The sequence below is a fragment of the Panthera pardus genome, unplaced genomic scaffold (assembly GCF_024362965.1).
Source record: "Panthera pardus isolate Hobbes unplaced genomic scaffold, ASM2436296v1 HiC_scaffold_12, whole genome shotgun sequence".
NCBI lineage: Eukaryota > Metazoa > Chordata > Mammalia > Carnivora > Felidae > Panthera > Panthera pardus.
Window position 1 is genome coordinate 9309356 of NW_026526677.1, and position 27751 is coordinate 9337106.

The following is a 27751-nucleotide window of genomic DNA, read 5'->3' on the forward strand; positions in this document are numbered from 1 at the left end:
GGCACTACAGAGCCTCTTTGAGATCTCCCTCTCTCTCTGCCCCTCCCTTGCTCGCACTCTCTCAAAAATAAATAATAAATAATAAAAAAAAAAAAATAGTGGTGACCAGAGCTGATGGGGTCCCTCTTGAATAGAAACAGCTATTTAGTCTGATGCTCTCATGAATTCCCCATTGTTTCAGTGATGGGAAATAGTTCTCTCCATTTTGTAGACGGACGACCAGTCTCAGATTATTTTATAAGAAACTAGAGGGTTTTTTTGTTTTTTTGGTTTTTTTTTTTTCAGGGAAAATGACTCCTCAGGAAGGCTTGTGCCTATCAATAGTTAGGGTATGTGTCCTTGGAATGCTCAGCTCAAGAAATACATGTTTTTATGTATTTTGAGAGAGAGCACAAGTGGGACGGGCAGAGAGAGGGAGAGAATCCCAAGCAGGCCACACTGTCAGCCCAGAGCCCATGGCAGGGCTCAAACCACCAACTGTGAGATCACGACTTGAGCCAAAGTTGGACGCTTAACCATCAAGAACTATTTCCAATTTTTTGGGAGGTGGCCCACTGCCTTGCACCCCACTCCCTACTCCCCCCTACCCTGCCCCCTATTGTCACCTGTTTAAGAAATGGTCAGAGGAAACAGTACAGATCTAGAAGGGGCAGCAAACTGCATCATGGCGATTTCGCAGTTTTTGTCAACTTTGGTTACTTGTCTGTAAAATGGGGACAATACCACCTATGTCAGGATTCTAGTGAGGAATGCATGACAGACACCCAGAGCCCAGGCCTGGCACGTGAGAAGTCCCAGATTTCATTCATTCGTGTGACGAGTGTTTGTTGAACTGTTACTGGGTGCTGTGACTGATAAATGAATGAATGAAAATAAGAAAATCTAGACACAGGGACTGGCGTTCAAGGGGAAGGTTTCAACGTCGCTCCCACCAGGCTTCTGACTGCCCGCCACGCGAGCGCGACACGCCGGATATGACGTCACCCACTCCCGTGGTTCCCAGAACTAGGCTGTGGGACCGGAAATTAACCCGGGGGGCGGTGTGCAGACTGACCGGAAGTGGGCACGGGCGGGCGCTGTCGGCCCCAGCTCCCGGGAGCCGGTGGAGAGGAGCGTGAGGAAGGCGGGACGCGGGGCGGGGCCGCTGCAGGGGCGGGGTCTGCAGGCTGGCGGGTGGGGGGCGGGGACCCCTCGTGTCCCCGGGACCCCGCCTGCCCGGGCGCCGGCGGCGGCACGGCCATGAAGCTGAAGCTGAAGAACGTGTTTCTCGCCTACTTCCTGGTGTCGATCGCCGGCCTCCTCTACGCGCTGGTGCAGCTCGGTGAGCGGGGCGGGGCGGGGGTGCGGCGGGCCCGTCCGAGGGCGCCAGCCGCCTTGCATCCCGCCCTGGGGATGAGCCCCCGCGCAGACACCATTCAGCCGGCTCGGCCCTCCGACAGCCCTCTGCGGCCGCCGGGCGCACTCCCCTCTCTAGAACGCACCGCGGCTTCCCACCGCACCTCGGATGAGATGCAGACTCCTTCCCAGAGTCCGCAAGGCCCCGCATGATCTGTTGCCGTCCTCCTTTCCAACCCCATTTCCTTCCCCACTCGCTCGCTCTGCTCCGGCCAACACAAGCTGCATGACAGTTTCTCGAAAAGCCCACGCTCATTGCTGTCTCAAGCTCTTAACCTGTTCCTTCTGGCTGCAGTGCTTTTCTCCCAGCTCTTTCCTGGCCGCCTCTTTCTCATCCTTCAGGTCTCACCTCAAATGTCACCGCCTCAGAGAGGCCTTCCCTGACCACCTTAGCTAGATTAACTCTTCTTTTTCTGGATTCTCTTTTATTCTCTATCTTAAATGTTTCCTTCGTGGCCCTTATCACAATTTGTAATGATTTTACTAATGTGTTTCTTTGCTCAGTGTCTGCCTCCTCCACTAAACTGAAAGCTCCGTGAAGGCAGGGACCGTGTCTGTTTTACTCCCTGCTGTATCCCCAGCACCTAAGGCTGTGCCTTCTACGAGGAGCATTCAATAAATATTTATCCAATAACGGAATCAATGAATTTTATGAGTCTTTGGTTATAGAGCCAAGGGAACAGATTGAATGTTGCCTCTTACTCGGAGATTTAGGGACCAGGCTTGATCCTCAGGTATTTAAAAGACCGCCCTGTTTCAGGAGATTGACTTCTTTATGGCTCCAGAAGGCAACATTAAGGACCAGCAGGTAGAAGGGATGGAGGCAGATGATCAGCTCGATATCAGAATGAAAGCTGCAACAGATGGAATGTATTGAAGTTGGAGAGGGCTGCTGATTGAGACCACCAGGGATGTAGAAGAGGCTGTTGGGGAAGTTGTCAGGAGATGACTGCACTGGCTAGGAGTTGAACGAGAAGGTTATGCCCCTCTGGGATGCTCAACGTGCTGTGTGTGGTTCTCTGCCCCCATCCCTGCTTCCTGGGACCAGGCCAGCCATGTGACTGCCTCCCTCCCCTGCGGGCAGCAGCAGAACAGCTTCGGCAGAAGGATCTGAGGATTTCCCAGCTGCAGGCTGATCTCCGTCGCCCACCCCCTGCCCCTGCCCAGCCCCCTGAACCTGAGGCCCTGCCTACTATCTATGTTGTTACCCCCACCTACGCCAGGTACGGGCTCTGGTACGCCCAGGAGGCCTGGCACTGGCCAGGAGGTGGGGGTTGGGGAGGAGTCTGGGGAGTCACCGGGCCAGGGGGTGTTTCTCAAACTAGGGCACGCCAAGTGACAGGATAAATGAGCCACATCTTTCCTCAAAGATGTGTGAGAAAATGGTTGTTTTTCCATTGAAATGGACAGGGGTACACTGGGAAATAGAATACACAGCTCCTGCCAAAGTTTGAGATAGAGCCATATAGTTTCAAAGAAACGTTGAGCTTGCCCGAGTTCACTCTCTCTCAGGGATCCTTTGGGGAGAAAGCTTGAGCACCCCTGACTCAATTGAAATAGAAAAGGCCTTGGCCTTATGTCATACCAGTTACGCCAGCTGTGATTTACAGTGTGTTTACTCTCTACCAGGCACTGTGCTAAGGGCTCTCCTTTCTTTTTTTTTTTAATTTTTAATGTTTATTTATTTCTGAGACAGAGAGAGACAGAGCATGAGTGGGGGAAGGGCAGAGAGAGAGAGAGGGAGACACAGAATCCGAAGCAGGCTCCAGGCTCTGAGCTGTGAGCGCAGAGCCCAACGCGGGGCTCGAACTCACAAACCGTGAGATCATGACCTGAGCCGAAGTCAGTCGCTCAACCGACCGAGCCACCCAGGCACTCCTACTTTTTAAATTTTTTTTAAATTAAATATAGCTTTATTATTGATACAAACCAACTGGGGAACATGGTTTTGGGTCTGTCGCTAAAGAGCCTACTAACTCCTCCCTGGAATCAGATGGCTGACCCGTCTAGGCACAGCCAGCTGTCAACCCCGTCCCCTTACACACATGCAACACCAACCCTGGGACGGACAGACTGTTCTGAAGGATCAAGAAGCCTAGAAGAATAACCTGGGCCACACCTTCCCAGTTTCTTGTCTAAACTCTGGAAAATTCCCTGGAGAGGAAGGAGGCAAAGGACTCCTCTAAATACCTCTATCTGGAAACCCAAGCACAGGAGGAAGAGGACCTGGTCCTAAGGGTATTTTAGAAAGTCATTATAATTTAATCTTCAAGATGACATTGTTGTAAAGTACTGTTCATCCCATTTGATAGCGGAGGAAACAGGTTTGGGGAGATCTGACCCATTTCCCCCCAGTGTCTTACCTAATAAGTAACAGACCTGGCATTCAAACCCAGAGCTGTCTGATTCCAAAGCCTGTGCCCCTTAACGTGTAGTCTCCCACAGCCAGAGCCCTTGGGTTGAGGCGAGTGACAGACACGGGCTGTACGAACAGGGGAGGTGAATGAATGCAGTGTGAAATTGACAAGCGAGAAAAGGAGTTTGGATATTGGCTGGGGAAAGACCACGGGGGATACTAGAAGGGGCTCAGGAGAAGCTATGTATACTGGCTGGAGTGAGTAAACGGTGCCCACCCCTCGCCCTCCTCTTCATCTCTCCCCCTGCAGGCTGGTGCAAAAAGCAGAGCTGGTGCGGCTGTCCCAGACGCTGAGCCTGGTGCCCCGGCTGCACTGGCTGCTGGTGGAGGATGCTGAAGGCCCCACCCCATTGGTCTCCGGGCTGCTGGCGGCCTCCGGCCTCCTCTTCACACACCTGGCAGTCCTCACCCCCAAGGCCCAGCGGCTCAGGGAGGGTGAGCCAGGCTGGGTTCGGCCCCGTGGTGTAGAACAACGGAACAGGGCCCTGGACTGGCTCCGGAGAGGAGGGGGCGCCGTCGGGGGAGAGAAGGATCCCCCTCCAGCCGGCACCCGGGGAGTCGTATACTTTGCTGATGATGACAACACCTACAGCCGGGAGCTCTTTGAAGAGGTGAGCACCGGAGGTGGGGGGGGGATCGGGAGGGAGGCCAGGCAGGGCCAGCTTTGCCTGTTGCCCTGGTTACCAGTGTTGCTCTAGGCTGCTGTGTGAGGAGGGGGAGCAGTGGGCCAGAGTGACCCCAGCGGTCCTTCCTGCTGCTCCCTTGTCCCTGGGCCACCCCGTGTCTGTTTCGTCTCTTCTGACCTCTCATAGATGCGCTGGACCCGTGGTGTCTCAGTGTGGCCTGTGGGGCTGGTAGGCGGCCTGCGATTTGAGGGCCCTCGGGTACAGGATGGCCGGGTTGTGGGCTTCCACACGGCATGGGAGCCCAACAGGCCCTTTCCAGTGGATATGGCAGGATTCGCTGTTGCCCTGCCCTTGCTGTTGGCAAAGCCCAACGCCCAGTTTGATGCTACTGCTCCCCGGGGCCACCTGGAGAGCAGTCTCCTGAGCCACCTCGTGGATCCCAAGGACCTGGAGCCGCGAGCTGCTAACTGCACTCGGGTAAGGGGTGAAGGCGGGCAGCACTCTGGCTTTGGGATACGGCAAGGTGATGGGGGGAAAGTGGAGTAAGGCCTTGGGGAGGAGGATCACAGGGTGGGTGTTTGAACCACGAGGGACCTTCCAGGGCCCGGACTCAACCTTGCCGACAGCACTACTGCAGGGGAAGCTGGGAGCCAGGGAAGGAAAGTGGTCCCCTGGGCACCCATGTAGCACAGAGCCGGTGAGGGGCCTCTATTTTAGAGGCACTAAAGCCTCCTGCCATTCACGCTTTGGAGCCAACGCTGTGTGTGTAGAGGGGGTGAGTGGGTCCACTCTACACAGAGGGCCCAGTTCTAACCGAAAGCCTCCTGGGACAGGTTCTGGTGTGGCATACGCGGACGGAGAAGCCCAAGATGAAGCAGGAGGAGCAGTTGCAGCGGCAGGGCCGAGGCTCAGACCCAGCTGTCGAGGTGTGATGGCAGGCCCCACCCTGACTACCACCTCCTCAGGCACAGACCTGGCGGACTGGGCCCCTGGCCTGCCCAGGATCCGGTTTTCCTAGTCCTGACCCCTCAGAGCCGGGGCGGTGGCCCCTCTGCCCCCTCAGCCCCAGGGCATGGCCCAGCTGCTTCGCCCCTCCCCCAGCCTGCCATGTGGCACTGCCCACAGGCTGGGGACAAGCAGCCCTTGTATTGAGCCAGGTCAGCCCTGTCTGGGGCGGAGCAGAAGGACAGGCACTCAGGAGGGAGGGCTGCTGAGCAACCGGGCAACTCACTGGGGCTGGGCATGCCCTGGGGGGCTGGAGGAGCTGGGCTGGACCCTCCCCACCTGAGCATGCTGACCCCCTCTCCTACCTCCAGAATAAAAGATCTCAAGCTGGAGGGGCCTGTGGTTTCCTTCATTCCACACATTCTGGCTCTTGCATTTAAGATCCTTCCCAGAGTCGAAACCCAGGAGTCCTGGCTTCTCTATCAGACAGAAATCAATTCTCCCAGCGCCCCCCAACCCCCTTGAAAGGAAGATCCGTGGCTTCAGTGCAAAAAGCTTTATTGAGTCTCTGTGCCAGGAGCAGTCGCCAGCCCTTCCCGTGTCGCTTTCCCATCACCCTGTGTTTTCTCTGTTCCCCACTGGTTCCAGCCGCAGGGGCTAAGCCCCGGCCACCTAGTTTTCCTGCCGCCCCCAGTCCAGCTCGGTGACTATCCTTAACCCCTCTAATCCCAGGGACCCCTCCCTCCCCCACCTGGAGCCTTGGTATGGAGTTGTGAGGTTTTCAGTGTTTGTCCATCCCTCCCCTTCCCCCCTCCCATTCCCCATCAGGCCACTAGGCCTCAGGTGGACCCTCCTTAGGAGGTGCCTCTTCCGGTGGGGTCTCCTCAGGTGCCGGCCTGTGAGCAACCCCTCCCTGTCGCCACGCTGTTTGCAACATGTCCTTCAGCCCGCTGGGAAAGAGGTAGCCCTGGGTCTCTCCCTCCCCATCGATGACTCCTCCGAGCCCCTCCAGTGCTGTCTGCAGGTACCGCAGGCCCAGGAGCACCAGAGTCTGTGGGGGAAAAGCAAAGGGAAAGAGGTCAGTGAGGGTCCACCGCCCCAGGGGCCAGAGCTGGAGGCAGCGAGGAGGCCCAGGTGGAGGCAGCCCTCAGACACTTTGCTGACTCACCTGCAGCAGGAAGGTGACAGCCAGCATGCTGCCCAGCGTGCTCGCCAAACCCTGCAGGTGCCCCAGCAGCACCCCGTGGCATCCTTGCGCCCAGAGGTTTAGGTTGGGCTGACGGGGATCAAAGAGCGGGTGGGCATGGGGGTCTGAGAGCCGGTTTTGCAGGCAAGGTCTGGGTGAGTGGGGGTTGCAGCAGGAGAAAGGGACACCGTCGATCAGATACAGGCCCTCCACGTTGCTCTGGATGCGGCTGCAAAGGGAGGGGGCAGGGGAGTTAGGGCGTCTGGAAGTCGAGGCCTGGAGGAAAGGCTGCCGGGCACAGGAATGGAGAAGGGAAACAGGAAAAAGACCTTCACTGACTGGTTTGCTGTGTGCCAGGCGTGCATAATTCATTTATCCTCACAATAAGTCTGTAAGATCGGTCCCATTAGCTCCATTCTACAGATGAGGAAATGGGCCCAGAGCTGTTTGGTAACATGCCCTGGGTCACACACCTGATAGATAGCAGATCTGTAACCCAGTCTCTCGATCACTAGGCTCTATTTACTTCCTATCTGGGTAAGGTGGGTTTCAAGGGATGGGGAGGAGGAAGAGGAGGGGAAGGAGGCCAGGAGGAGGGGGGCGGGGGAATAAGACACTCACTCCACCACGTCCTGGTCATTGGGATCCAAGTAACGGCTGCTGACCCACTGGACCCCAAACCAATCCTTGTACCCGTGGCGCCCGCAGCAGTGGTGCCTCAGCTGCAGCTCATCCAACAGCCGTTTGGCATGACAGTGTCCGGGCACCTCTGTGTCTTTGTAGTGAACCAAGGCAGTCCCCAGGCCCTCCTCCAGCCCTGTGTCCAGACTCCCAGGTAAAGCCAGGGCCAGTCCCAGGGCCAGGACCAGAAGACCCCCGCCCCCAGCAGTGCCAACCACGAGCAGCGGGCCTAGGACCTTCCGCCAGGGAGGGTATTGAGCTGCGTCCAGACTGGCCCTGCTGGTCCCTGCACCCACCAGTCCTGTGCCCAAAGCCACCGCACCAGCTGCCAGGGCAACCCGGGGCAGGGCAGCAAATGGGCAGGAGGGAGCCAAGAAGGTGCTGAGGTGCCACAGCTGGACCTGGAGGTGCCCGCTATAGAGGAGGGTGAGGCCACCGGCCAGCGCCAGCAGCCAGGAGAGGAGCCAGAGCCCCTGTGCCAGACGGATGCGGGGCTGGAGGGGCAGCACCAGGGGCAACACCGGCGCCATCTCCCATCTCTGCCCAAGGGAAAGCAGAGCTCTCAGGGACTAGGGTTGGCCGGCGCAGGGTGCTGAGTCAGCCCAGCCCGGCTTGAGCTGGGCTAATGCCATCCTGACCCCAATACCCTGGGAATCCTCCCACCCCCATCCTTAATAACCCGCTGCCCTGGCCCCTGCCAGCCCCAATTCGAGATGCCTTGGCCTTGCCCCTTAGGAAAAGCCCCGCCCCCGGGCTAAGGGCCCATTTCATGACCCCGCCCCTGCCCCCTCGCGGAAGTGGGGAGGGGCCGGTCGGCTCTGCCCCTAGGGGCTAGGGGCAGGGACTCCGGGACCAGAGAGGACCCCAGGGATTCAGGGGGCGGGGATCCCGGAAGGGCCTGGAGGGCGGAGGCCCAGAGGGGGTCCGGGGGTCAGCGGGTTAGCCCTGCCCGGGGACTGAGCCGCGAGGCCCGGACAGGGAGGGGTTACCAGGCGGCCCGGCCCCCCCCATCTCGTCCCGCCCCCCCTCCCGCGCTTCCTGGCGGCTCCGCGTCCGGCGCCTGTTTGTGCCGCGGCGCTGGGGCCCCGGACGGCCCCGCCACCCCACCCCCGGGAGCCGAGAGCGGCCCCGGGAGAGTCCGAGGCCCCGGCGGGTCCTGGAGCCTGCCGCCCCCGCTCCACAGCGCCCCCTCCAGGCCCTTTCCCCGCGCCCGACAGCGCCCCCGGGGGGTGGCACGGCACCCTTGCGCGCGCGCCCCGGGGTGCTTCCCCTTCCCCTCTCCCTGGCCATGGCCCCGGCGGCTTAGAAGCCTCCTCCGCCGCCGCCGCTCGGAGCAAGCCGGGGGCCGGATGGACGGGGCCGGGGGGCCCGGTGAGTACGGGGCGGGGCGGGCGGCGTGCCCCTTCCCGGAGCGCCGGCCGGTCGGCCGCTGCCTGTGCCCGACGGCTGTCTGGCGGCGTCCCCGCGTGCTCCTCGGCCTCAGGGGTTCTGAGCATCCTCCACTGTTCCTCAGGTCGCTCTCCCTAGTTATTTGGATCTCCTACTGTCATTTCGAACTTCCTCAACGTCATCCTATTCCCCATGTTATTCTGGGCCCCTCGATGTTTCTCTGCCCCCTATGTTATTCCGGGCCTCTTCTCATGGTATTTCGGGTCGTTTTACTTCTGACCCGTTACCCTGGGACCTTCACTGTGACTCCGTCTCCACCGATACCCTCTCCTGTCATTCTCGATCTCTCCTCCTGGTCCTGTGAGCCCTCAGATGACTGTACTCTTCGGGGCGCCCTCTGCTTCTCGCGCCCCCTTCTCAGTTTCTCTGCCTGCCTTGGAGACCTGAGCTTTGCTCTGGGGTGGGCCGTCATCCCGCGCCGGCGCTGCGCCTCCCTCTGTGGTTCCCACGTTCCTGGGCAGTACTCCATATTTTCCCCCTGGTACTCCATGGTACTCCCTGTCTTTGCGGAGGTTGAGACAGCAGCAGGAAGGGAGCCTTGCCAGGCTCCTCGCCTGCCCTGCCAGAAGGAGGCCCTTGATTCTCTACCACCCGCCTCCTCCCCTCCGGGCCAGCCTCCAAGCCCGGGGCTGCTTGAAGGGGGTAGTCCTATCGGACGAATGCAAGGTCGGAGGGAAGTCAGAATCCCCTCAACCCTTTTCTTCAGGTGGTGGGTACATTCTGAGTGCTTCTTGCCCTTTTCCCAGGTGAGGGCCCTGCTCAGGAGGCCCTGCAGTCCTTGAGCCGGCGGCTTCAGGTGCAGGAGAAGGAGATGGAGCTGGTTAAGGCGGCCCTGGCAGAAGCCCTCCGCCTGCTGCGGCTGCAGGCGCCCCCGAACTCCCTGCAGGACCCTGGCGCCCCAGCTCCTACAAGGGACAGGTAGGCAGGTTGTCACGCCCTCTTCTTCCGAGGGCCTCTGGGGGCATCAGGTTGACTCACTGTCTCCCCAGCAGCCCTGCAGCCCCCCCAGGACTGCCACCCACGTGCAGCCCCTCCTTGGTGAGCCGGGGCACCCAGACGGAGACAGAGGTTGAGATGCAGCCGTCCCCTGGACCCCCCGGCCTGAGCAATGGGCCCCCAGCCCCACAGGGGGGCAGTGAAGAGCCTAGTGGGACCCAGTCTGAAGGAGGGGGCAGCAGCAGCAGTGGTTCCCCTGGCCCCCCAGGGATCCTCAGGCTTGTGCAGCCCCCACAGCGCGTTGACACGTAAGTGTCCCATGGCAGGGGCCAGGAGGGCCGGCGGAGGGACTGGGAAGCGCGAGGAGAGGGAACGATCTTTACCAGCTCACTATGCTCCTACCAGGCCACGGAGAAATTCTTCCTCCTCCTCATCCCCCTCAGAGCGGCCTCGGCAGAAACTCTCCCGGAAGGCAGCTTCCTCGGCCAACCTGTTATTGCGGTCAGGGAGCACGGAGAGGTGGGCGAGGCTCCCGCCACCCCCAACCCGCCCCACCCCACGCTCAGGCTCTTGACTTTCCACATCCCTCACCTCACTTCCCTGGGTGGGGTGGGGGGACCTCATCGCCCAACACGAAGGAAGGAACAAGCCCCCCAGGGGCGCCTGCTGTGTACCCGGCACTGTGCTAAACCCTCGACCTCCTCCATCTCATTCAGTTCCCACGACATCCTTGGGGGGGTAGGTGGTCTCATGGTGTTCATTGTCCAGGCGAGGAAGCAGGCTCAGAGAGGGTAAGTCATTTGTCTCGGGTCACACAGCCAGAACTAGGATCTGAACCCTCCTCTCCCTGACTTCAGTTCCATCACATCACCACATACCTTCCAGGATTCCGAGAGGTCCCAAAAAGCTCTCGCGATTTTCCTGGATGACCGTTTTTGGAGTTTTACCCCCACTGCCCCTCACCGCCCCCCCCCACCTCCAACCACGCTTTATTTCTACAGAGCAAGGGGGAAATTCTAGTGGCTGAACACAGTTGTCTCAGAGTCTGTACAGGCCCCAGGACACCTGAGTGTTCATTCTAGCCATGTCCTCGGTTTCCCCTGTATTCTCAGAAGAGAAGTCACTACGTTTTTGATCTAATGACAGCTATCTGTGGAATTCACCTGTTACTTTCCCCTTGAGAGATAAAGACTTTCTTGCTGACCTCCCAGATCCCTGAAAGGCAGGGCTGGTGTACATTCTGGATTCACTTTGGTCCCATTTTACCGATGGAGAAATGAAAAGGTCAACCAGAAGCCTGGTAGTCTAGAGGAAAGGGCTCCCTCCTGTCATGCGGCCGCACTGGCTCTTACAAGCTTTATGGCCTGAATCTTCTCATCTCTTACATGGAGCTGAGAGTCCCCATCTACTCTGGGGCCCCGAATGCTCCGAATGCAAACTAAAAGCCTGCAGAGATGACTCTGTAGGTCTCTGGAGTAACCTCCTTTCTTGTGTCCTGCCCTTCCCCACTTAGGTCTTGGGACCTGACCCCCATCCCTATGCTTTTCTCTCTTCCCAACAGCCGTGGGGGGAAAGACCCCCTCTCCAGCCCCGGGGGTCCTGGGTCTCGGAGAAGCAACTACAATTTGGGTACGTACAGAGGAGTGAATAACTTGGATGACAGTGTTAGGGTTTGGGCGACAGCCCTGAGAGCTATTTTGGGGGACCTGTGAGGTGTGGTGGGTAGAGTTCTGCTCTGGCTTTCCTGGAAGGGAGGCTGCAGGGTGGTGGTTGACACCCCCCTTTTCTCTGTAGAAGGCATCTCAGTGAAGATGTTCCTTCGCGGCCGCCCCATTACCATGTACATCCCGTCTGGCATCCGCAGCCTTGAGGAGCTGCCCAGCGGCCCACCCCCGGAGACCCTCAGCCTTGACTGGGTGTATCCTGCCCCCTCCAATCCCCCAGGAGCCACCTTAACCATCTTGGGAACCCCCCCTTCTTTATGGTTTCCCCCTGGACCTGCGGGATCAGGGAGCCCTCTGAATCCTCCCCTACCACCCTCTGCCGATGGTGCTGCCAGCCAGAAGGGCTTCCGTTGCCCCCTCTTCCTCATTCTGCCCTTGATCTGACCCTTTCCTTGACTGTGATCCCCACTCCAGTTACGGGTACAGGGGTCGTGACTCCCGCTCTAATCTGTTTGTGCTGCGCTCTGGGGAGGTGGTCTACTTTATCGCCTGTGTGGTGGTGCTGTACCGGCCCGAGGGAGGCCCAGGGGGTCCTGGAGGTGGCGGCCAGCGACATTACCGGGGCCACACGGACTGTGTTCGATGGTGAGGGGCCTGGGACCTGGGAGTGGGTGGGCGGCTCTAGGCGTGGGGATGGTGGGCTTGGCAGGAGCAGGGTCTGGGTCGGTGTGGAGGAGCAGGAGAGTAGAGTCGCCTTGCTGCTCTGCAAGCATGGAGAAGGTGTCCTGAAGGGTCTTGAGAGACCGACCCCCTTCCCTAGAGTGTCTCCTCCCCCCACTTAGTCTGGCCGTCCACCCCGATGGTGTTCGTGTAGCCTCAGGACAGACAGCTGGAGTGGATAAAGATGGAAAGGTAAGACCAAAGCCCAACACCAGGCAGACAGGATGAAATTCCAGCCTGGCTTTCCTTCATACCCCTGACCCCTTCTCCTCTCCCAGCCCCTGCAGCCTGTGGTTCACGTCTGGGACTCAGAGACACTGCTGAAGCTGCAGGAGATTGGACTGGGGGCCTTCGAGCGGGGCGTGGGAGCCCTGGCCTTTTCAGTTGCGGTGAGCTGACCCCAAAGCCTCTAGACCCCCATCTTCCTTGCCCAGGAACCTCATTCTTGCACTTCACCGGGAAGCCTCAGAAGTTCTGGCCTTCCTGAACCTGACTCCGCCGGTTCTCCTGAGAAAGGAGCAGGTGTCCCCTTCTCCTGCCCGCTCAACTTGTGATGGCAGCCCTTGCCTAATGACCATGAACCCACAGACTTCTAGCCCTCACTCGGCCCCTCCGATGTGTCCCCCATTCTCAGGATCAGGGTGCTTTTCTTTGTGTGGTGGATGATTCCAATGAGCACATGCTGTCCGTGTGGGACTGCAGCCGGGGCACAAAGCTGGCTGAGATCAAGGTGAGGAGTCCAGGCGGCCTGGCGGGGCACCGTGGTTAGGGGCCTGGGGGCAGTGAAGTATAGAGAGCTGCAGACTTACCCATACGTTGACTTCCTTTCTGGCTGGGTCACCTGGAGGAAGCCCCCTAGCCTCTCTGAGGCTGTAAACGGGGATTTCAGAAGTTCTGGCTTCCCGAGGGATAATGTCTTAGGCATTAGGGTGGTTCTGGCATCGTGAGTGACAGGGAGGGGGTGCCCTGAGGGGACCAGGGTCTGGGTCCAGAAGGAAGGCTTGTCCTCGGGTTTCAGGATATCAGCAGACCGGCTGTCAGGCTGCAAACTGAAGAGTCAAGTCAAGTGAAGGTGCTCAGGGCTTGGGGTGGCTGAATCTGGTATCTTCCCCTCAGAGTACAAATGACTCAGTCTTGGCCGTTGGCTTCAGCCCTCGCGACAGCAGCTGCATTGTCACCAGTGGGAAATCGCACGTCCACTTCTGGAACTGGAGTGGAGGAGCAGGGGTTCCTGGGAACGGGACTCTCACCCGGAAACAGGGTGTCTTTGGGGTGAGGCGTGGATGGGTGTGGGGTGGGGTGGGGGGAGGACAGAGTGGGGATGGAAGCATTGGTCTGAATACCTTAGACCCTGATATCACCCAGCTGGCAAGGGTCTGTGACTTTCAGTCTTTGGCCTTCCCTTTGATCTCTGCTCTCTCCCCTAGAAATACAAGAAACCCAAGTTTGTCCCTTGCTTTGTGTTCCTCCCGGATGGGGACATTCTTACTGGGGACTCAGAGGGGAACATTCTCACCTGGGGACGGAGCCTCTCAGATGCCAGGACCCCAGGCAGGGGTGGGGCCAAAGGTATGTGGTTGGGGGTGGCACCTGGGAAGTCTAGTACCCCAGAGGGTCTGTGGGAAACAGAGGATTTTCCTTTTTTTTTTTTTTTTTAACCATGAGAATTGATAGATCTCTGTGGACCCTCTAGAAAGGCCGGCTGGAAGGGTAGGGGCGACACGGCTGGGGCTTTGGCGTCTGCCAGATCCTGGGTTCAGATTCCAGTTTTGCCACTAGTTGCGTGGCCTTTAGGAAGTTACCTCACTTCTTTGAGCCTCGGTTGTTCAGTCTGTAAAGTGGGTAAAATAATAGCTGAGGATCAGAGATCACATTCAGTAGGTGCTCAGCGGCTAGGAGTTATTATTGTGTTGTGACGGCCAAGGCTGCCTCTGTTCCCCACTTCCCTGTACCCCCACAGCATGACCCACTCGTGACTTTGCCAACAGAGACCTATGGGATTGTGGCCCAGGCCCATGCTCACGAAGGTTCCATCTTTGCCCTGTGTCTCCGGCGGGATGGGACTGTACTGAGTGGTGGCGGACGGGACCGCCGGCTGGTCCAGTGGGGGCCGGGATTGGTGGCTCTCCAGGAGGCTGAGGTGAGGGCTAGCCTGGGGTCGAAGGAGGGAGTGGGGAGAGGAATGGCCAGGGGGCCCCTGACTTCATGCCACCGTTCTGCAGATCCCTGAACACTTTGGGGCTGTGCGGGCCATTGCTGAGGGGCTGGGCTCCGAGCTGCTGGTGGGAACCACGAAGAATGCATTGCTGAGGGGAGATCTGGCGCAGGGCTTCTCCCCTGTAATCCAGGTTGGAGGGCCAAGGGCTCCAGGGAGGAGGGTGGGAAGTGCTACTGAGGAGGGGCAGAGGTAACAGCCCGTGATCTGCTGCAGGGTCACACGGATGAGCTCTGGGGGCTCTGCACACATCCCTTCCAGAACCGTTTTCTCACCTGTGGCCATGACCGACAACTCTGCCTGTGGGATGGGGAGGGCCATGCGCTGGCCTGGAGCATTGACCTCAAGGTAGAGCCCCGTGTCCCTGGATCCCCAGTGCCACACCCACCATGGCTTCTGTGGACACCACTCCTTCCCCAGCATCCCTCTTCCTTCTCCCCAGGGGCAGCCACTTTGTACTGGTATGGCTGTGTTGGCTACCAAAATCTGCATTCTTCTGTGCAGATGCCTCCAGTGTCCCCTAGGCACTGTCCCCTCCCCCTTACCCCCAAACCCCCAGACCTCCCTTTGATCCAGCAACAAATGGTTAATCTCTGGCACAGCCTCCTAGCTCAGTTCTGGTTGTTAAATATGTTGAGTATCGCCTAGTTTAGGCTCCAGTGACACCCTGCCTCCACCCCAGGTCTACTGTCCCTCTCCTCCCTGTCTCATCCTTGGGAGGAGAAGGCTTTGGTGTTACCAACATGACGAGGTGTCTGTCCGGGAACCTTCACTAGAAAGGCATCTTCTTGAATTCACCTTCTCCCCCCTCCCAGGAGACTGGTCTCTGTGCTGACTTCCACCCCAGCGGGGCAGTTGTGGCCGTAGGACTGAACACAGGGAGGTGAGAGGAGCCAGGATTCCTGGGAGGGGAAAGCAGGAGCTTTGGGAAGGGCCCCTGGTAATGGGGTGGCAGGGGAGGAGTGTGGCTCAGGAGCCCCAACCGCACCTTCTCGTTCCTCAGTGCTTTTCTCTGCAGCCCGGGCCTCCCCTGCTCTGCTTGTGGCAACTGTCATCACACCCAACCACTCTCCCCTCTGAGCCTGGGAGTGGCAGCTTAGGATAGAAAAGCTGTGGGGGATAGGAGGGACATGGGAGAGACTGACACAGGGAAGTGACAGGCTTACAGACTCCATAAGGTTCCTGTATTCTTTTCTTAGAGGCATCAGAAGCCCCTCACTCTTTCTCTCTCCTTAGCGTCTTCCGATTTCCTGGCATAAGAATGCAGCGGCAACCTGTCTACATCACAGCCTTTCTGTTGGCGTCTCTGACGCTCTCCAACTTGCCAACCCCCACGTTGCCCAGGATGGGTAACCTCACGCCTGCTTTCCACCCCCTCCCTTCCAGGTGGCTGGTTTTGGACACAGAGACCAGGGAGATCGTGTCTGATGTCACTGATGGCAATGAGCAGCTCTCAGTGGTCCGGTACAGCCCAGGTGGGAGCCACCCCCACCCTGGACCCAGACCTGTCCCTGGCCCTTCCCTCTCTGAGTGACTGTCTTTATAGATGGGTTGTACCTGGCCATCGGTTCCCATGACAACATGATCTACATCTATAGCGTTTCCAGTGAGGGTGCCAAGTCCAGCCGCTTTGGCCGCTGTGTGGTGAGGAAGCCGGGGTGGAGGGTGGGGCATTGCCATAGCAGGTAAACTGGAAGGGCTCTCATGCACTAAGGGGGACCTGGGGATGGGAAATGGTAGCTACATGTTTAGTCTCTTGACCCTTGCTCCCAGGGTCACTCCAGCTTCATCACTCACCTTGACTGGTCCAAAGATGGGAATTTCATCATGTCCAATTCTGGGGACTATGAGATCCTTTACTGTGAGTGGCTGTAGGGGAGAGCATGGGGAATGGGTAATCGGCTGGGTTTTGTTTCGGGGTGGGAGGCTCCTGGTTGGGAGGGGACGAAGAGTATGTAGGCAGCTCCAGGTAGAGATGGGGCTGAAGTGGAGTTGGAATTGTTCAGGTAGGAGAAATATTGTGAATTGAAAAGCCCTACACGGTTTTACACCATGCCTTTCCCCACGAGGACTTGAGGGAGTTGAGGAACGTACTAGGAAAAGATTGTTTAGGACAAGTTTCTCAGCAGGTGTGGAGGAATTGACTTAGCCAGGGAGGAAGAACTGATGAGAAGCTGTTAGGGGAACTTCAGAACTTCAGGATTCAGGAAGTGCATGGGGCTGGGTTTTGCCCTGGGCTGAGGGCTACCAAGGTGACCAGATCACATGCCATTACCTCAAGCTAGTCTTTCCAACCTACCCTTCCCGGTGGGTGGGTCGGTGGGTGGGTGTCTTGCCAACCCGAGGGCAGGGGGAGAGCTGAGTTGGGTGGGCTCCCTCCCCCCAGGGGACGTGGCTGGAGGCTGCAAGCTGCTGAGGAATCGCTATGAGAGCCGAGACCGGGAGTGGGCCACCTACACCTGCGTGCTAGGCTTCCATGTCTATGGTGAGCAGGGCCTCCGAACCTTGCGGGGTGGGGTGGGGTGGGGTGTGCGGGGTAAGGTGGAGCCCGCACTGGGCTCGGAATGCTGGGCATGTGTCAGAGGGGTGGGTGTCAAGAAACCGGCAGATCCAGCCCAGGAGGCCCCTCTGGCCCTCGGTGGCTGCCGGGACCGGGAAGGATTGCCTGGAACGCGGCCGGTGGGCGGCCTCGGCTGCCTCACCGCCGGAAACGGTGCGGAGCCTGGGCGGTGGGTGGCCGCGGGGAGGAGGCCATACTGAGGCCGGCTGCTGTGCTAGGCGTGTGGCCAGACGGCTCGGATGGCACCGACATCAACTCCCTGTGCCGCTCCCACAACGAGCGAGTGGTGGCCGTGGCCGACGACTTCTGCAAAGTGCACCTGTTCCAGTACCCGTGCGCGCGCGCCAAGGTGAGGCCTCCAGGGGCCTCTGGGGCCGGGCGGGCGGGGGCCGCCGGGTCCAGGGCTCCCCGGCCGCCGCAGCTCGGTCTTCTTTCCCGCCCAGGCTCCGAGCCTCGTGTACGGCGGTCACGGCAGCCACGTGACCAGCGTCCGGTTCACGCACGACGACTCGCACCTCATCTCGCTGGGCGGCAAGGACGCCAGCATCTTCCAGTGGCGAGTGCTGGGCGCTGGGGGCGCGGGGCCGGCGCCCGCCACGCCCTCTCGAACCCCCTCCCTGTCCCCCGCCTCCTCTCTCGATGTCTGACCGCTGCCGGAGGGGAGCCACCGGCCCTGCGGCGCGGCCCCGCCCACCCGAAACCCCCAGAACCAGGGGCCGACTTTTCCTCGACTTCGAGACATTCCCGATCGCGCGTTTCCCTGGAGGGGGCGAACGGCACCCCCGCACACACTGTAGAGACCCGCTGGCTGAGCCGGGCAGCCCCAGCCTGGGCCCTGACTCCTGCCGCCTGCTGAGGGGCAATAAACCAAAAGCAAAGTCGCCTCCCAGTCCTTTTGTGGGGCGCGGCTGGGCGCCTCCGGGGCCCTGTGGGGGTGGCGATGAAGGAAAAGAGGAGTTTGGAAGGAGTAGGGGAGCGTAGGCCACTCATGCAAATAACAGGCAAAGCCGCTTGCAAATAACCCGGCGGAGCGCAAAGGCGCGCGAGTCTTTTCGCGGCCGCAGGCGGAGTTGAGGGGCTCCGGCGAGGAGAGAGTTAAGCCCAACACCTCTCCCGCCCTCGGAGGAGGGGCCGAGCTGCAACGGAAATAACCGAGCGCCGGGCCGCGGTTGGCCGGAGGGAGCCGAACCTTTTCCGGAAGTAGCCGATCTCTGGGGTCTCGCTCTCCGACCTGAGCCGAGCGCCGGGCCTTGTTCTCCGGATCGGCCGAAGGTGTTCCGGAAGGAGGCGAAACCCGAGGCGGGCAGGGCAAGCCTTCCCGGCGGCCGGCAGATCCCAACGTCTGGTGGGGCTCGGCGAGGGCGGGGAGAGTCAGAACCTGGCTCCGGTCCGGCGGGAGCCGAGCTTGTTCCGGAAGAGGCCGAGCGGACCGGCGCTGGCCTCGGCGTCCCGGGCGTGAGGCGGTAGCTGCGGCGGCGACAGCGCGGGCCGGGATGAACCGCGACGGCTGAGGCAGCGGAGGTGCCGGCTACGCGGGCCCGACCGAGACTTCCGCGAAGCGCCAGCCCCGCGCTCGGGGCTTCGCCTCGAGCCGAGCCCTGCCCCCGCGAGCCTCCCGGACCCCTTTGTGCGGCCGGAGGCGGCGGCGGGAACGGCCATGGCGGCCAACATGTACCGGGTGGGGGGTGAGTACCGGGGAAGGGGCTGCGGGGCCCGGGGCGGGAGAAGTCGGGGACCGGGGCTGGAGAGGCTCGGCACCCGGCAGCGCGGGGAGCCGCGTCCGGGGCGGCGTGGTCCCGAGCGCGGACCGGAACCGGAACCGGGAGCACGGGGAGCGAGGGTGCGGGGACGGCGACGCGGCCGGGCGCCGAGGCCCCCCGGAGAGCCTGCGGGCTGCCCCGACGGCACTCTCGGGGCTGCGTCTGGGGCCCCGGGTCGGGAGTGGGGCCTGGGAAAGTGGTGCGGAAGGAGCTGACAGGGCAGGCAGGGGGCACCAAGGGCCGAGGCGTCTGCTCTGCCGCCTGAGCGAGACCGCCGGGAGGTTTCCTCTCCCCCGGGGCGTTATTGTGCGCCTGGGTTCGAAAAGGCGAGGGCACTGGAGCGAACAGTTGCCGATGCCGGGGTGCAACTCCATCGCTGAATTGTGGGGACTGCAGGGGGACCCCCTGCTTCTTGTCTCTTCGTTGAGGCTCACTTTGGAGAGAAAGATCTGATATTAGAACTCGGTGGTCAGGGGTGGTGGTGGCGGGGGGGAAATCCCTCATTTTCTCGTAGTCTCTCTACTTCCACATTTCAGCGTTCTCTCTACCTGGACCCTTATTCTTTTGGTCCCCTCAGGCCTCTTTTCTCTCAGACCCTGGTGCTCTGGCTTTCCCATCTCCTCCTCTGATCTTCCCGGTGCTTCCCCACCCCCTCCTACAGATTACGTCTATTTTGAGAACTCTTCCAGCAATCCTTACCTGGTTAGACGGATTGAGGAGCTCAACAAGGTGAGTGGAGCAGAGTCCCACCCCTGCCCCTTCGGGTACCTCCCTCCCTCCAGGGGGTCTTTTTTTTTTTTTCTGAGGTCACTAACTTCAGGTGGAAGAGAGAGAGATCCAGAGAAAAACCAGCCCTAATCCTAAGTGCCCATTCATATTCATTCATTCATTCATTTATTCATTCAGTGTATTCAGGAAAGGCTTTTGAGAGCTAGGTGGGAGCTTTCCTATTCCTTCTCTTGGGGGCTAAGGAAAGGGAAAGTCTAGGGGAAAAAAGTTTGGAAGTTGTCCTTAAATGCGAGTCTCTTTATTTGTAATTTCTTTGGGTGTCTGGGTGGCTCAGTGGGTTGAGGGTCCGACTCAGTTTTGGCTCAGGTCACGATTCCAGGGTTGTGGGATGGAGACTTGAGTTGGGCTCCATGCTGAGCGTGGAGTCTGCTTGAGATTCTCATTCTCTCTCTCTCTCTCTCTCTCTCTCTCTCTCTCTCTCTCTCTCTCTCTCCCCACCTCCCCTCTCCCCAGCTCATGCTCTCTGTCTCTTAAAAAAAGAAAATTATAAAAAAAAAACAAACAAAAACCCTCATAGTTTCTTGGGTTTTTCTATTTACACCCCTTAGAAACTACTTCATGCTTAGTTTCTTCTTCATGTGTTTCCACTTTAAAACAACCCATTTTAACTGCAGTTTTCCTCCCCCGCCTTAGACAGCAAATGGAAACGTGGAGGCAAAGGTTGTGTGCCTTTTCCGGCGAAGGGACATTTCTAGTAGCCTCAACAGCCTGGCTGATAGCAATGCCAGTGAGTGTCTTCGTACCCCCACCCCACCCCCACCCTCCCTGCCTCCCCCTTCCCATGATCTGAGGTCTGGGCATGTCCCTGCAGGTGTTTCCCCTGGTAGCATGCCCAAAGCCCGGGTGTGAGTTTGGGGGTGGGAAATGCCTGGTCTCCAGAGGGAGGCCTGTTTTTACACGTTGGGGTTGGAAGCAGGGTGGAGAGACGATGATAAGGAAAGCCAGAATATGACTTGTGTGGGAGTGTGTGTATCTGAACGATAGGTGGAAAAGAGATGATAGTATTTAAATAAGGGAGGAAGAAGAGCTGTAGAGAAGCAGGACCCTTGAGGGACGGTTTTGGGTACATTGGGACAATGGGTGGTGATTGTAAAGGTCAAGGTGAAGAGGAAGAGGTTGTACTGAGAAGCTTGCAGGACAGGGAAGCAGCCTAATTTTGTGGTCGCAAGGTAGTGAGAATACATTGAAAGGGCAGAATAGGAAGCTCGGAAAGTTATCTTTGCCCTTTTTGCTCTTTCCCACCTCTTCCGTCCTTCTCCAATCCATTTTATATCTTTGCCTTTTGCCTTCTCTTCCTTCTCTTTATGATTTTATCTTTTTTAAAAAAAATTACCTCCTGTTTTCCTTAGTTGATTTTCCCTTTCCTGCTTTGGCTTTCTTTCCTCTTTCTCTTGTTCCTCCTTCTTAAATTATTTGCCTTATTTCAGGCTGCTTTGAGCACGAAGGGGTTAACAAGGAGCTAGGCCTACCAAGTTCCCTGGCCCTCTGGGGTTTCCAGCCCCATCTGGCAGGGGCTGACCTTGGCCTTGTCCAATCAGAAGGGGTGGGGGGTGTGGTCCCCCCTTGCCTTAGCACAGGGTTTCGCACAGGGTTTCCGGAGCACACAGGCGAGGGGTGGAGCCCGCTGCACCCCCACCCCCCTTCTCCCTGAGGTTGGGAACAATGCACCAATGAGCCTGGGCCTGTGGCTCTCCTGCCCCCTCCCACTTTGGGTGGCACTCAGCCAAGTTAACCCTTCTCACCAGGGTTTCAGGGCAAGTCGCAGCTCCTGGGAAGGAAGGTGTTGGCACTGGCTTGGGAAATACTGTCCTTGGAAGCCCCACAAACTTAGTAGTCAAGTGGACAGTGAAGGATTGTTACGGTTGCCTGATGTTTAAGAGCAAAGAGTCTCCTGAACTCTGAAAAGAAAAACTAGTAAACACAACCTTATGTGACAGTTGTTCACCATATTGGGTTTCTGAACCTCAGGCTGGTTTCGCAGGAGAGACGAGTGTGATGTTCCTGCTGGGCCTAGTGTGGGCAGATTTGTGCTTTATGAGTGGCATCTGAGCGTTGGTACCTGGGTTTGGGATGGGTTTCTGTGGCATTCTTTGTACTCTCAGCAGCTGTTCCCAAGGCACTGGTGATGGGGAGCTGGGAGGCCCGGAACAGCGGAGAGGGCTAGGGGGAGAGGGCTCAGTGGGAAAGCTGGTGGCTGTAGGTATAAACGGCAGATGCCTGGGGAATGTGAAAAAAAGCCAGCTGGGATAGGAAGTGTTTTCCCCGGGTCAAAGTTTCCAAGGTGGCTTCTTTCTGAATTAGTTTCTGACTTGACTTCTTCCTCCTTAATCTCCCAGGGGAGTTTGAGGAGGAATCAAAGCAGCCAGGGGTGTCAGAGCAGCAGCGACATCAACTGAAGCACCGGGAGCTTTTTCTTTCTCGGCAATTTGAATCGTTACCAGCCACCCACATAAGGTATAGGACAATCGGGGGGGCCACTGTGGCCGGTGTGCACTTCTTTAGAAGATGGAGAGGAGGGGCGTGGTGGCATAATGGAAGTGCTGTGGAGAAGGAATGAGGAGCTCACCTAGGGTTTTCGGACCTCTCTTCTGTAGGGGGAAATGCAGCGTGACCCTCTTGAATGAGACCGACATCTTGAGCCAATACTTGGAAAAGGAGGTGAGAAAGAGGTGTGGGGGGAAAGAAGGAGGGGAGTGGGTGTGCCCAGAAGGCAAGAGGAGAGTAGGACTGGAATGAGGTTCAGGTCCACAGACCGCCTGTCATGGGAACGCTGGATGCTCCCCACCGCCCGCTTACTTTTTCTTCCTGGCTCCAGGACTGCTTTTTTTACTCACTGGTGTTCGACCCCGTGCAGAAGACGCTTTTAGCCGATCAGGGGGAGATCCGAGTTGGTTGCAAATACCAAGCTGAGATCCCAGATCGCCTGGCAGAGGGTAAGCAACAGGACGGAGCGTGCGGCCCCTGAGTCATGTAACGTCGTAGTCGCTGTGAATGGCGTGCTGCGGAGTCATAGGCTCCACGGCCTTCACGGCTCTGTGCCATCGCCCTGACAAGCTGGGACCTTGGGAACCTGCAAGGGGCCAGTGGGCACAGTCGGGAAGAAAAGGCCGAGAGTTGAGGTGGCTGATAGAATCCACGCCAGAGGCACGGGGGGAGCGAGGTGCTGTTGTGTCAAGGCACCTGTTGTTCTCCTTTCCCTCTCCCTGATGTTGCCATTGCCCTGTTCCCCAGGAGAATCTGATAATCGGAACCAACAGAAGATGGAGATGAAGGTCTGGGACCCGGACAACCCTCTCACAGACCGGCAGATTGATCAGTTTCTCGTGGTGGCCCGGTGAGGGGTGGGTGGACGGGCAAGACGGGCTGGGGGTGGTGTGGACGCTCTGCATCGAATTCTCAGAGCTGGACTAGACTGGTTGTTTTGGCCTGCGTGGTTTTCCTTATCTGGCTTAGTTCCTCAGCTCACTCATGCTTTCTTCTCTCTCTCTTGACTTCTTAATATCTCCCTTAGGGCCGTGGGGACCTTCGCAAGAGCCCTAGATTGCAGCAGCTCCATTCGGCAGCCAAGCCTGCACATGAGTGCAGCTGCTGCCTCCCGAGATATCACGCTGGTGAGCAGAGGTTGCTGGGAAGTCGGGCAGGCTGGGCTCTGTGGGGACCTGCAGAGCCTGGGGACAGAGGAAGGGTCTCTGAGAAGCCCGGTGTGGAGGGTCTCAGGGCATCCGCATTGTTTCCCACCTTCCCGGTAGTTTCATGCCATGGATACGTTGCAGAGGAACGGCTACGACTTGGCTAAGGCCATGTCGACCCTGGTGCCCCAGGGAGGCCCAGTGCTGTGTCGGGACGAGATGGAGGAGTGGTCGGCCTCGGAGGCCATGCTGTTTGAGGAGGCCCTGGAGAAGTACGGCAAGGATTTCAATGATATTCGCCAGGATTTTGTAAGTGGACGGGGCTGGCAGGAGAGGTGGAAGAGACGACAGGTGAGGGAACGGGGACCCGGAGCCAGATGCCAGCTCAGCTTCCTTCCCTCTGCCTCCTTAGCTGCCTTGGAAGTCACTCGCCAGCATAGTCCAGTTTTATTACATGTGGAAAACCACAGACCGCTATATTCAGCAGGTATGGGCTGGGCTGGGAAGGCTGGACCAGGGGCCTCCTGCTCACCCCTGCCTTCGAAGTTGATGACATCGTCCTGTGGAGGTGCTCTGATCCTTCTCTTTCTTCCTTTTTTCCCCTTCTTGCAGAAAAGATTGAAAGCTGCTGAAGCAGACAGCAAACTGAAACAAGTCTATATCCCCACCTAGTAAGTGTGGTAGGTGGGGGAGGCTGGCATGTTTTCTTTTTCTCCCTCCCCACCCTCCCTGCCCCCGCACCCCCCCCCCCCCCCCAGCAATGCTTTTCTCAGTGATTGGTGGTGACCACGGCAGGAGTCAGGGTCAGAGGGTCAAATGATCGGGAGGAGGTGGACGTGGATTCTCTTTCTTGACCGGTTCCTGGTTTCTCCCCACACTGTTCCTGTCAGTACTAAGCCAAATCCTAACCAGATCATCTCTGTGGGCTCGAAACCTGGCATGAATGGGGCTGGATTCCAGAAGGGCCTGACTTGCGAGAGCTGCCACAGTGAGTTTCAGGGAGGGGCAGGGATGTTGAGGGGGGTGAGGTCTTCTCTGGGCCAAGGACCTAAGGGGCTCAGGTGGCATGTTTGTCCCAAACTCCCCCTTTTCTCCGTGTTCCTACAGCCACACAGTCTGCCCAGTGGTACGCCTGGGGCCCACCCAACATGCAGTGCCGCCTCTGTGCTTCCTGCTGGATCTACTGGAAGAAGTATGGGGGACTGAAGACCCCGACCCAGCTTGAGGGGGCTGCCCGGGGCACAACAGTAAGGACTGATGGGGAATAGGCAGGGGAGAGCAGTAAGCATAGTGATGTGAGCTTCAGGTGAAGGCCAGAACCTTAAAAGGTGGTTTGATGTGTGTGGGGTTGGGGAGGTGGTGCTTAGTGGTGGTTGGGGAGACGGGTGGGTGGGATGGTAGTAAAAAGATCAGGCGGGAATAAACTGCTTTTTGCAGAGAATGAAGGAAACAAGGGAGCCCCAGTGCCCATCCGTGTTCTCTCTTTTTCCTATGTCTTTCTTCCAGGAGCCACACTCGAGGGGTCATTTGTCTCGACCTGAAGCCCAGAGTCTCTCCCCCTATACGACCAGCGCCAACCGGGCCAAGCTACTGGCTAAGAACAGGCAAACATTCCTGCTTCAGACCACAAAGCTGACCCGTCTTGCCAGACGCATGTGCAGGGACCTGTTACAGCCGAGGAGGGCTGCCCGACGACCCTATGCCCCTATCAATGCCAATGCCATCAAGGCAGAGTGTAAGGGCAGGAGCGGTGGGGCTAGTGGCAGGCCTGGGTGCTCTGGCCAGAAAGCAGAGCAGAGACCAGTGTTTCTCTGGAGGTTTAATGACCACAGGGACAGCAGGCCACAGCGGTTTGATAGGAGGTTAGATGTGGCTCCTGGCCGTAGGAGAGGCCTGAGTAGCGAAGCCCCTTCAAAAGCTGTCATCTTTGCTCTCCAGGCTCCATTCGACTTCCTAAGGCTGCGAAAACTCCACTGAAGATTCACCCTCTGGTGCGGCTGCCCCTGGCAACTATTGTCAAAGATTTGGGTATGGGATGGGGAAACCAGACTGTGGGTATGGGATGGGGAACCAGTTAGATGGTTTCAGGGTCTCCGTCATCCTTTTACTGTCATAGTCCAAAGAGATTTAGTTTAACAAACTGTACTCCTGTAGGTTAATAACGATTTTCATAGACTGTCCAATATTACCATAGTGAGCTAAGGCCACATTCCTGTGGTAGTTGCCAGACTGCTTTTGGGGATGCCCAGGGAAACTACATACAGAAGAGAAAACATGAAATTTCTCCAAGTTTTTTCCTGTTTTTTTCTTGGCAGTGGCCCAGGCACCTCTGAAACCAAAAACACCTCGGGGTACCAAGACACCGATCAACAGAAACCAGCTGACCCAGAACCGGGGTCTGGGGGGCATTATGGTGAAACGGGCCTATGAGACTGTGAGTTGACAGCTGGAGTGGGCCAGGCCGATTGGGCGGGCTTTTATTTCTGATAGGGATCTGTGAGCCCTCTCTCATTGTGCTGCCTGCACCCACCCCTCCTCTCCAGATGTCAGGAGCCGGGGTCCCCTTCTCTGCCAATGGAAGGCCTCTGGCCTCAGGGATTCGTTCAAGCTCACAGCCAGCAGCCAAGCGTCAGAAACTAAACCCGGCTGATGCTCCCAATCCTGTGGTGTTTGTGGCCACAAAGGATACCAGGTAGGGAGCCCACCCACCGTAGGAGGGGCTGAGAGGTTGATAACCCAGGTTGGTGGGTAAGGATAATAGGAATTCTGAACAAGACCAGCTCCAGAAGACTGGGTACGGGGTGGGGGTGCCAGGAAAGAATGGGCCAGAAGGCACACTATGGCATGGAATGGGGAAGGAGGTTTACCTTGAGGGTCCTGGCCTTCATTCCACTCTTCTTTTCCTGGCCAGGGCCCTGCGGAAGGCTCTGACCCATCTGGAAATGCGGCGAGCTGCTCGCCGGCCCAATTTGCCCCTGAAGGTGAAGCCACCACTGATTGCAGTGCGGCCCCCGGTCCCACTGTCTGCACCGTCACATCCTGCCAGCACCAATGAGCCTATTGTCCTGGAGGATTGAGCGTCTGCGGGGAGGGAGGGAGGTGGGCTGAAAGCTAGAGGGTGGGTGCCCAGGGCACCCGCCCTCCCTTCCCTCTAGTATCAAAGGGAATGAGGAGTGAGGGAGGGAGGGAGCAAGTGTGTGTCCTTGGAGGGGTCGGGCGCCCTCTGGTGTTACCACTTGCAAGGCTCGTCCCCGTCCCATGCTTCTCCATGCCTGGTGGTGGAGGACACACTGCAGGAACTTGGTCCATTGTGGGAACCTAGCCTGTTTTGGGGGGTAGGACCCACAGTTGTCTTGGACAGTTTTGGGGGGGAGGGTTTTTTAATTTTTTAAAAATTTTGCCTCCCTTTTTGAAAGGGGATGGGGGAGGGGAAGAGTAAATTGATAGGAGGTGGTGGTACCTGGTTGGGGGAGGGGGGCGTGCACTGCCATGACTATATCTTTTTTTTTTTTCTAATGGGGGTTTCTCTTCCTGTCCGGTGTCCGGACTTTCCTAATTGGAGTTTGAGGCCCCTAAGCTGGCATCAGCCCCAGCCCATGCTCTCTCTTTTCCTTCCCTCGCCTTGTCCCCTCTGCCTTTTGTACGCCAATTCTCAGAAATAAAGATCTTTTGTCCGTTTTTTTAACCTCGGATTCTGTAATTGGTTCTTATAGTAACAAATAAAAAGCTGTTTTCTTCAGCTTCTCCCGGCTCAGCTGTTCTCTGCCATGGGTGGGGGGTGGGGGGGGTGGGGGGAGGGTGGTGTCTTCAGTTGGAATAAAGGACAAAGGGATAAGAAAGAAGATACAGATGGTGCCTGCCCTGGGGGCAGCTTTCTGAGATAGGCAGCATGGACAGGCAGACTGTTCCTGCTAGCTTTCTTGGGGGACCCAAACTGCTCCCCAGCAACCTGTGGTGCTGGAACTCAAGCTCCATCTTGGTACAGATTCACTCAAAACAGAATCAGCTGACTCTGGTTGGTGGCTTCCACAGGAAGGGAGGCGTGGAGGTGCTTTTTCTTCTATTTCCCAACCCTTAGCTCTCAGGAAATTCTGGGAGTTGCTGGAAGCCAGGGCAAGATGTAGCCTACCTTGGGGGGGGGGGGGGTACTGCAGTATCTTACCACCCAGCTCTGTGGTTTATTTGCACAAGTTGCCACTTCAAGGATTCCCAAGACCAGCCTCAGTAACTGCCTTGGCCTGAGCTCCACTCTAGTGCTGTCTCCTGCCTTTTTGGGTTTGGGAAACAAGCCTTAGCAGGGCCCAACAGGAGGAGCACCTTCGGAGAGTGAATAAGAGGTTAAGCCTGTTGTACGTGTTCCTTCCACACTTTAGAGATAGATAGGGGAACAGACTCAGCAGTTGAGACTTTGCTTAAGGTTTCGGATCTTGAGATGTCTGCTTCAGGTCCAGGGCGCTTTCCGCAGTCCGAGGCTGTGCGCTGACAGCCGCAGCAGGAACTGCTTAGCCCATCTGAGAGTCTTCTCCATGTCATGTTCTCTGTCCCCAGGGCCTCCCCAGCTCCTTTACTCTCCCCATTCTGAGCTTACACCCCGGCAGTATCGGGAGGAACTGAGCACTCTACCAGTCTGGGGAAAGAAGCATTTTTTTCCCTCCAATGTCTCCACTCAGCTGTCACATGGTAGGTTCCATCGCCTGCCCTGAAGGGGGCCGGTGGCTCTGGCGCCTCGTGAGTACACTTCACGCAGCCCACTATTGCGGAAGGAAAGCCTGACTCACCG

The 27751-nt window shown here is 58.0% G+C and overlaps 4 protein-coding genes across 8 annotated transcripts; 3 read left to right on the forward strand and 1 right to left on the reverse strand.

Annotated features, from left to right (window-relative positions):
- Positions 1–1045: 1045 nt before the first annotated feature.
- B3GAT3 (beta-1,3-glucuronyltransferase 3) lies at positions 1046–5774 on the forward strand. Its single transcript, XM_019414681.2, has 5 exons — positions 1046–1321; positions 2444–2618; positions 4062–4422; positions 4624–4914; positions 5271–5774. Exons 1-5 carry the CDS (start codon positions 1240–1242, stop codon positions 5367–5369), a joined length of 1008 nt encoding a protein of 335 aa, XP_019270226.1. The 5' UTR covers positions 1046–1239; the 3' UTR covers positions 5370–5774.
- Positions 5775–5923: 149 nt separating this feature from the next.
- Positions 5924–7901, reverse strand: ROM1 (retinal outer segment membrane protein 1). Its single transcript, XM_019414680.2, has 3 exons — positions 7190–7901; positions 6551–6797; positions 5924–6433 (listed from the first exon to the last, which is right to left on the reverse strand). Exons 1-3 carry the CDS (start codon positions 7777–7779, stop codon positions 6215–6217), a joined length of 1056 nt encoding a protein of 351 aa, XP_019270225.1. The 5' UTR covers positions 7780–7901; the 3' UTR covers positions 5924–6214.
- Positions 7902–8251: 350 nt separating this feature from the next.
- Positions 8252–17676, forward strand: EML3 (EMAP like 3). Of its 4 annotated transcripts, none has more exons than XM_019414674.2 (22): positions 8252–8620; positions 9445–9616; positions 9688–9942; positions 10040–10153; positions 11196–11263; positions 11429–11552; positions 11773–11943; positions 12141–12210; positions 12297–12407; positions 12653–12748; positions 13135–13290; positions 13446–13587; positions 14007–14158; positions 14241–14366; positions 14450–14581; positions 15049–15116; positions 15620–15708; positions 15780–15877; positions 16007–16094; positions 16620–16718; positions 17122–17142; positions 17237–17676. In XM_019414674.2, the coding sequence occupies exons 1-22, from the start codon at positions 8599–8601 to the stop codon at positions 17647–17649; spliced, it is 2787 nt and encodes a 928-aa protein (XP_019270219.2). In that variant the 5' UTR covers positions 8252–8598; the 3' UTR covers positions 17650–17676. The 4 variants fall into 4 exon arrangements, with proteins under 4 accessions (XP_019270219.2, XP_019270220.2, XP_019270216.2 ...); XM_019414675.2 differs by having other exon boundaries at positions 9691–9942; XM_019414671.2 differs by having other exon boundaries at positions 17012–17142; positions 17237–17566.
- Positions 17677–17798: 122 nt separating this feature from the next.
- Positions 17799–26715, forward strand: MTA2 (metastasis associated 1 family member 2). Of its 2 annotated transcripts, none has more exons than XM_019414677.2 (18): positions 17799–18478; positions 19215–19282; positions 19976–20069; positions 21679–21796; positions 21937–22000; positions 22158–22275; positions 22574–22676; positions 22854–22953; positions 23092–23280; positions 23384–23458; positions 23584–23642; positions 23862–23959; positions 24079–24218; positions 24478–24706; positions 24910–24999; positions 25287–25405; positions 25515–25663; positions 25883–26715. In XM_019414677.2, the coding sequence occupies exons 1-18, from the start codon at positions 18451–18453 to the stop codon at positions 26046–26048; spliced, it is 2007 nt and encodes a 668-aa protein (XP_019270222.1). In that variant the 5' UTR covers positions 17799–18450; the 3' UTR covers positions 26049–26715. The 2 variants fall into 2 exon arrangements, with proteins under 2 accessions (XP_019270222.1, XP_019270223.1); XM_019414678.2 differs by lacking the exon at positions 17799–18478 and adding an exon at positions 18620–18752.
- Positions 26716–27751: the final 1036 nt, after the last annotated feature.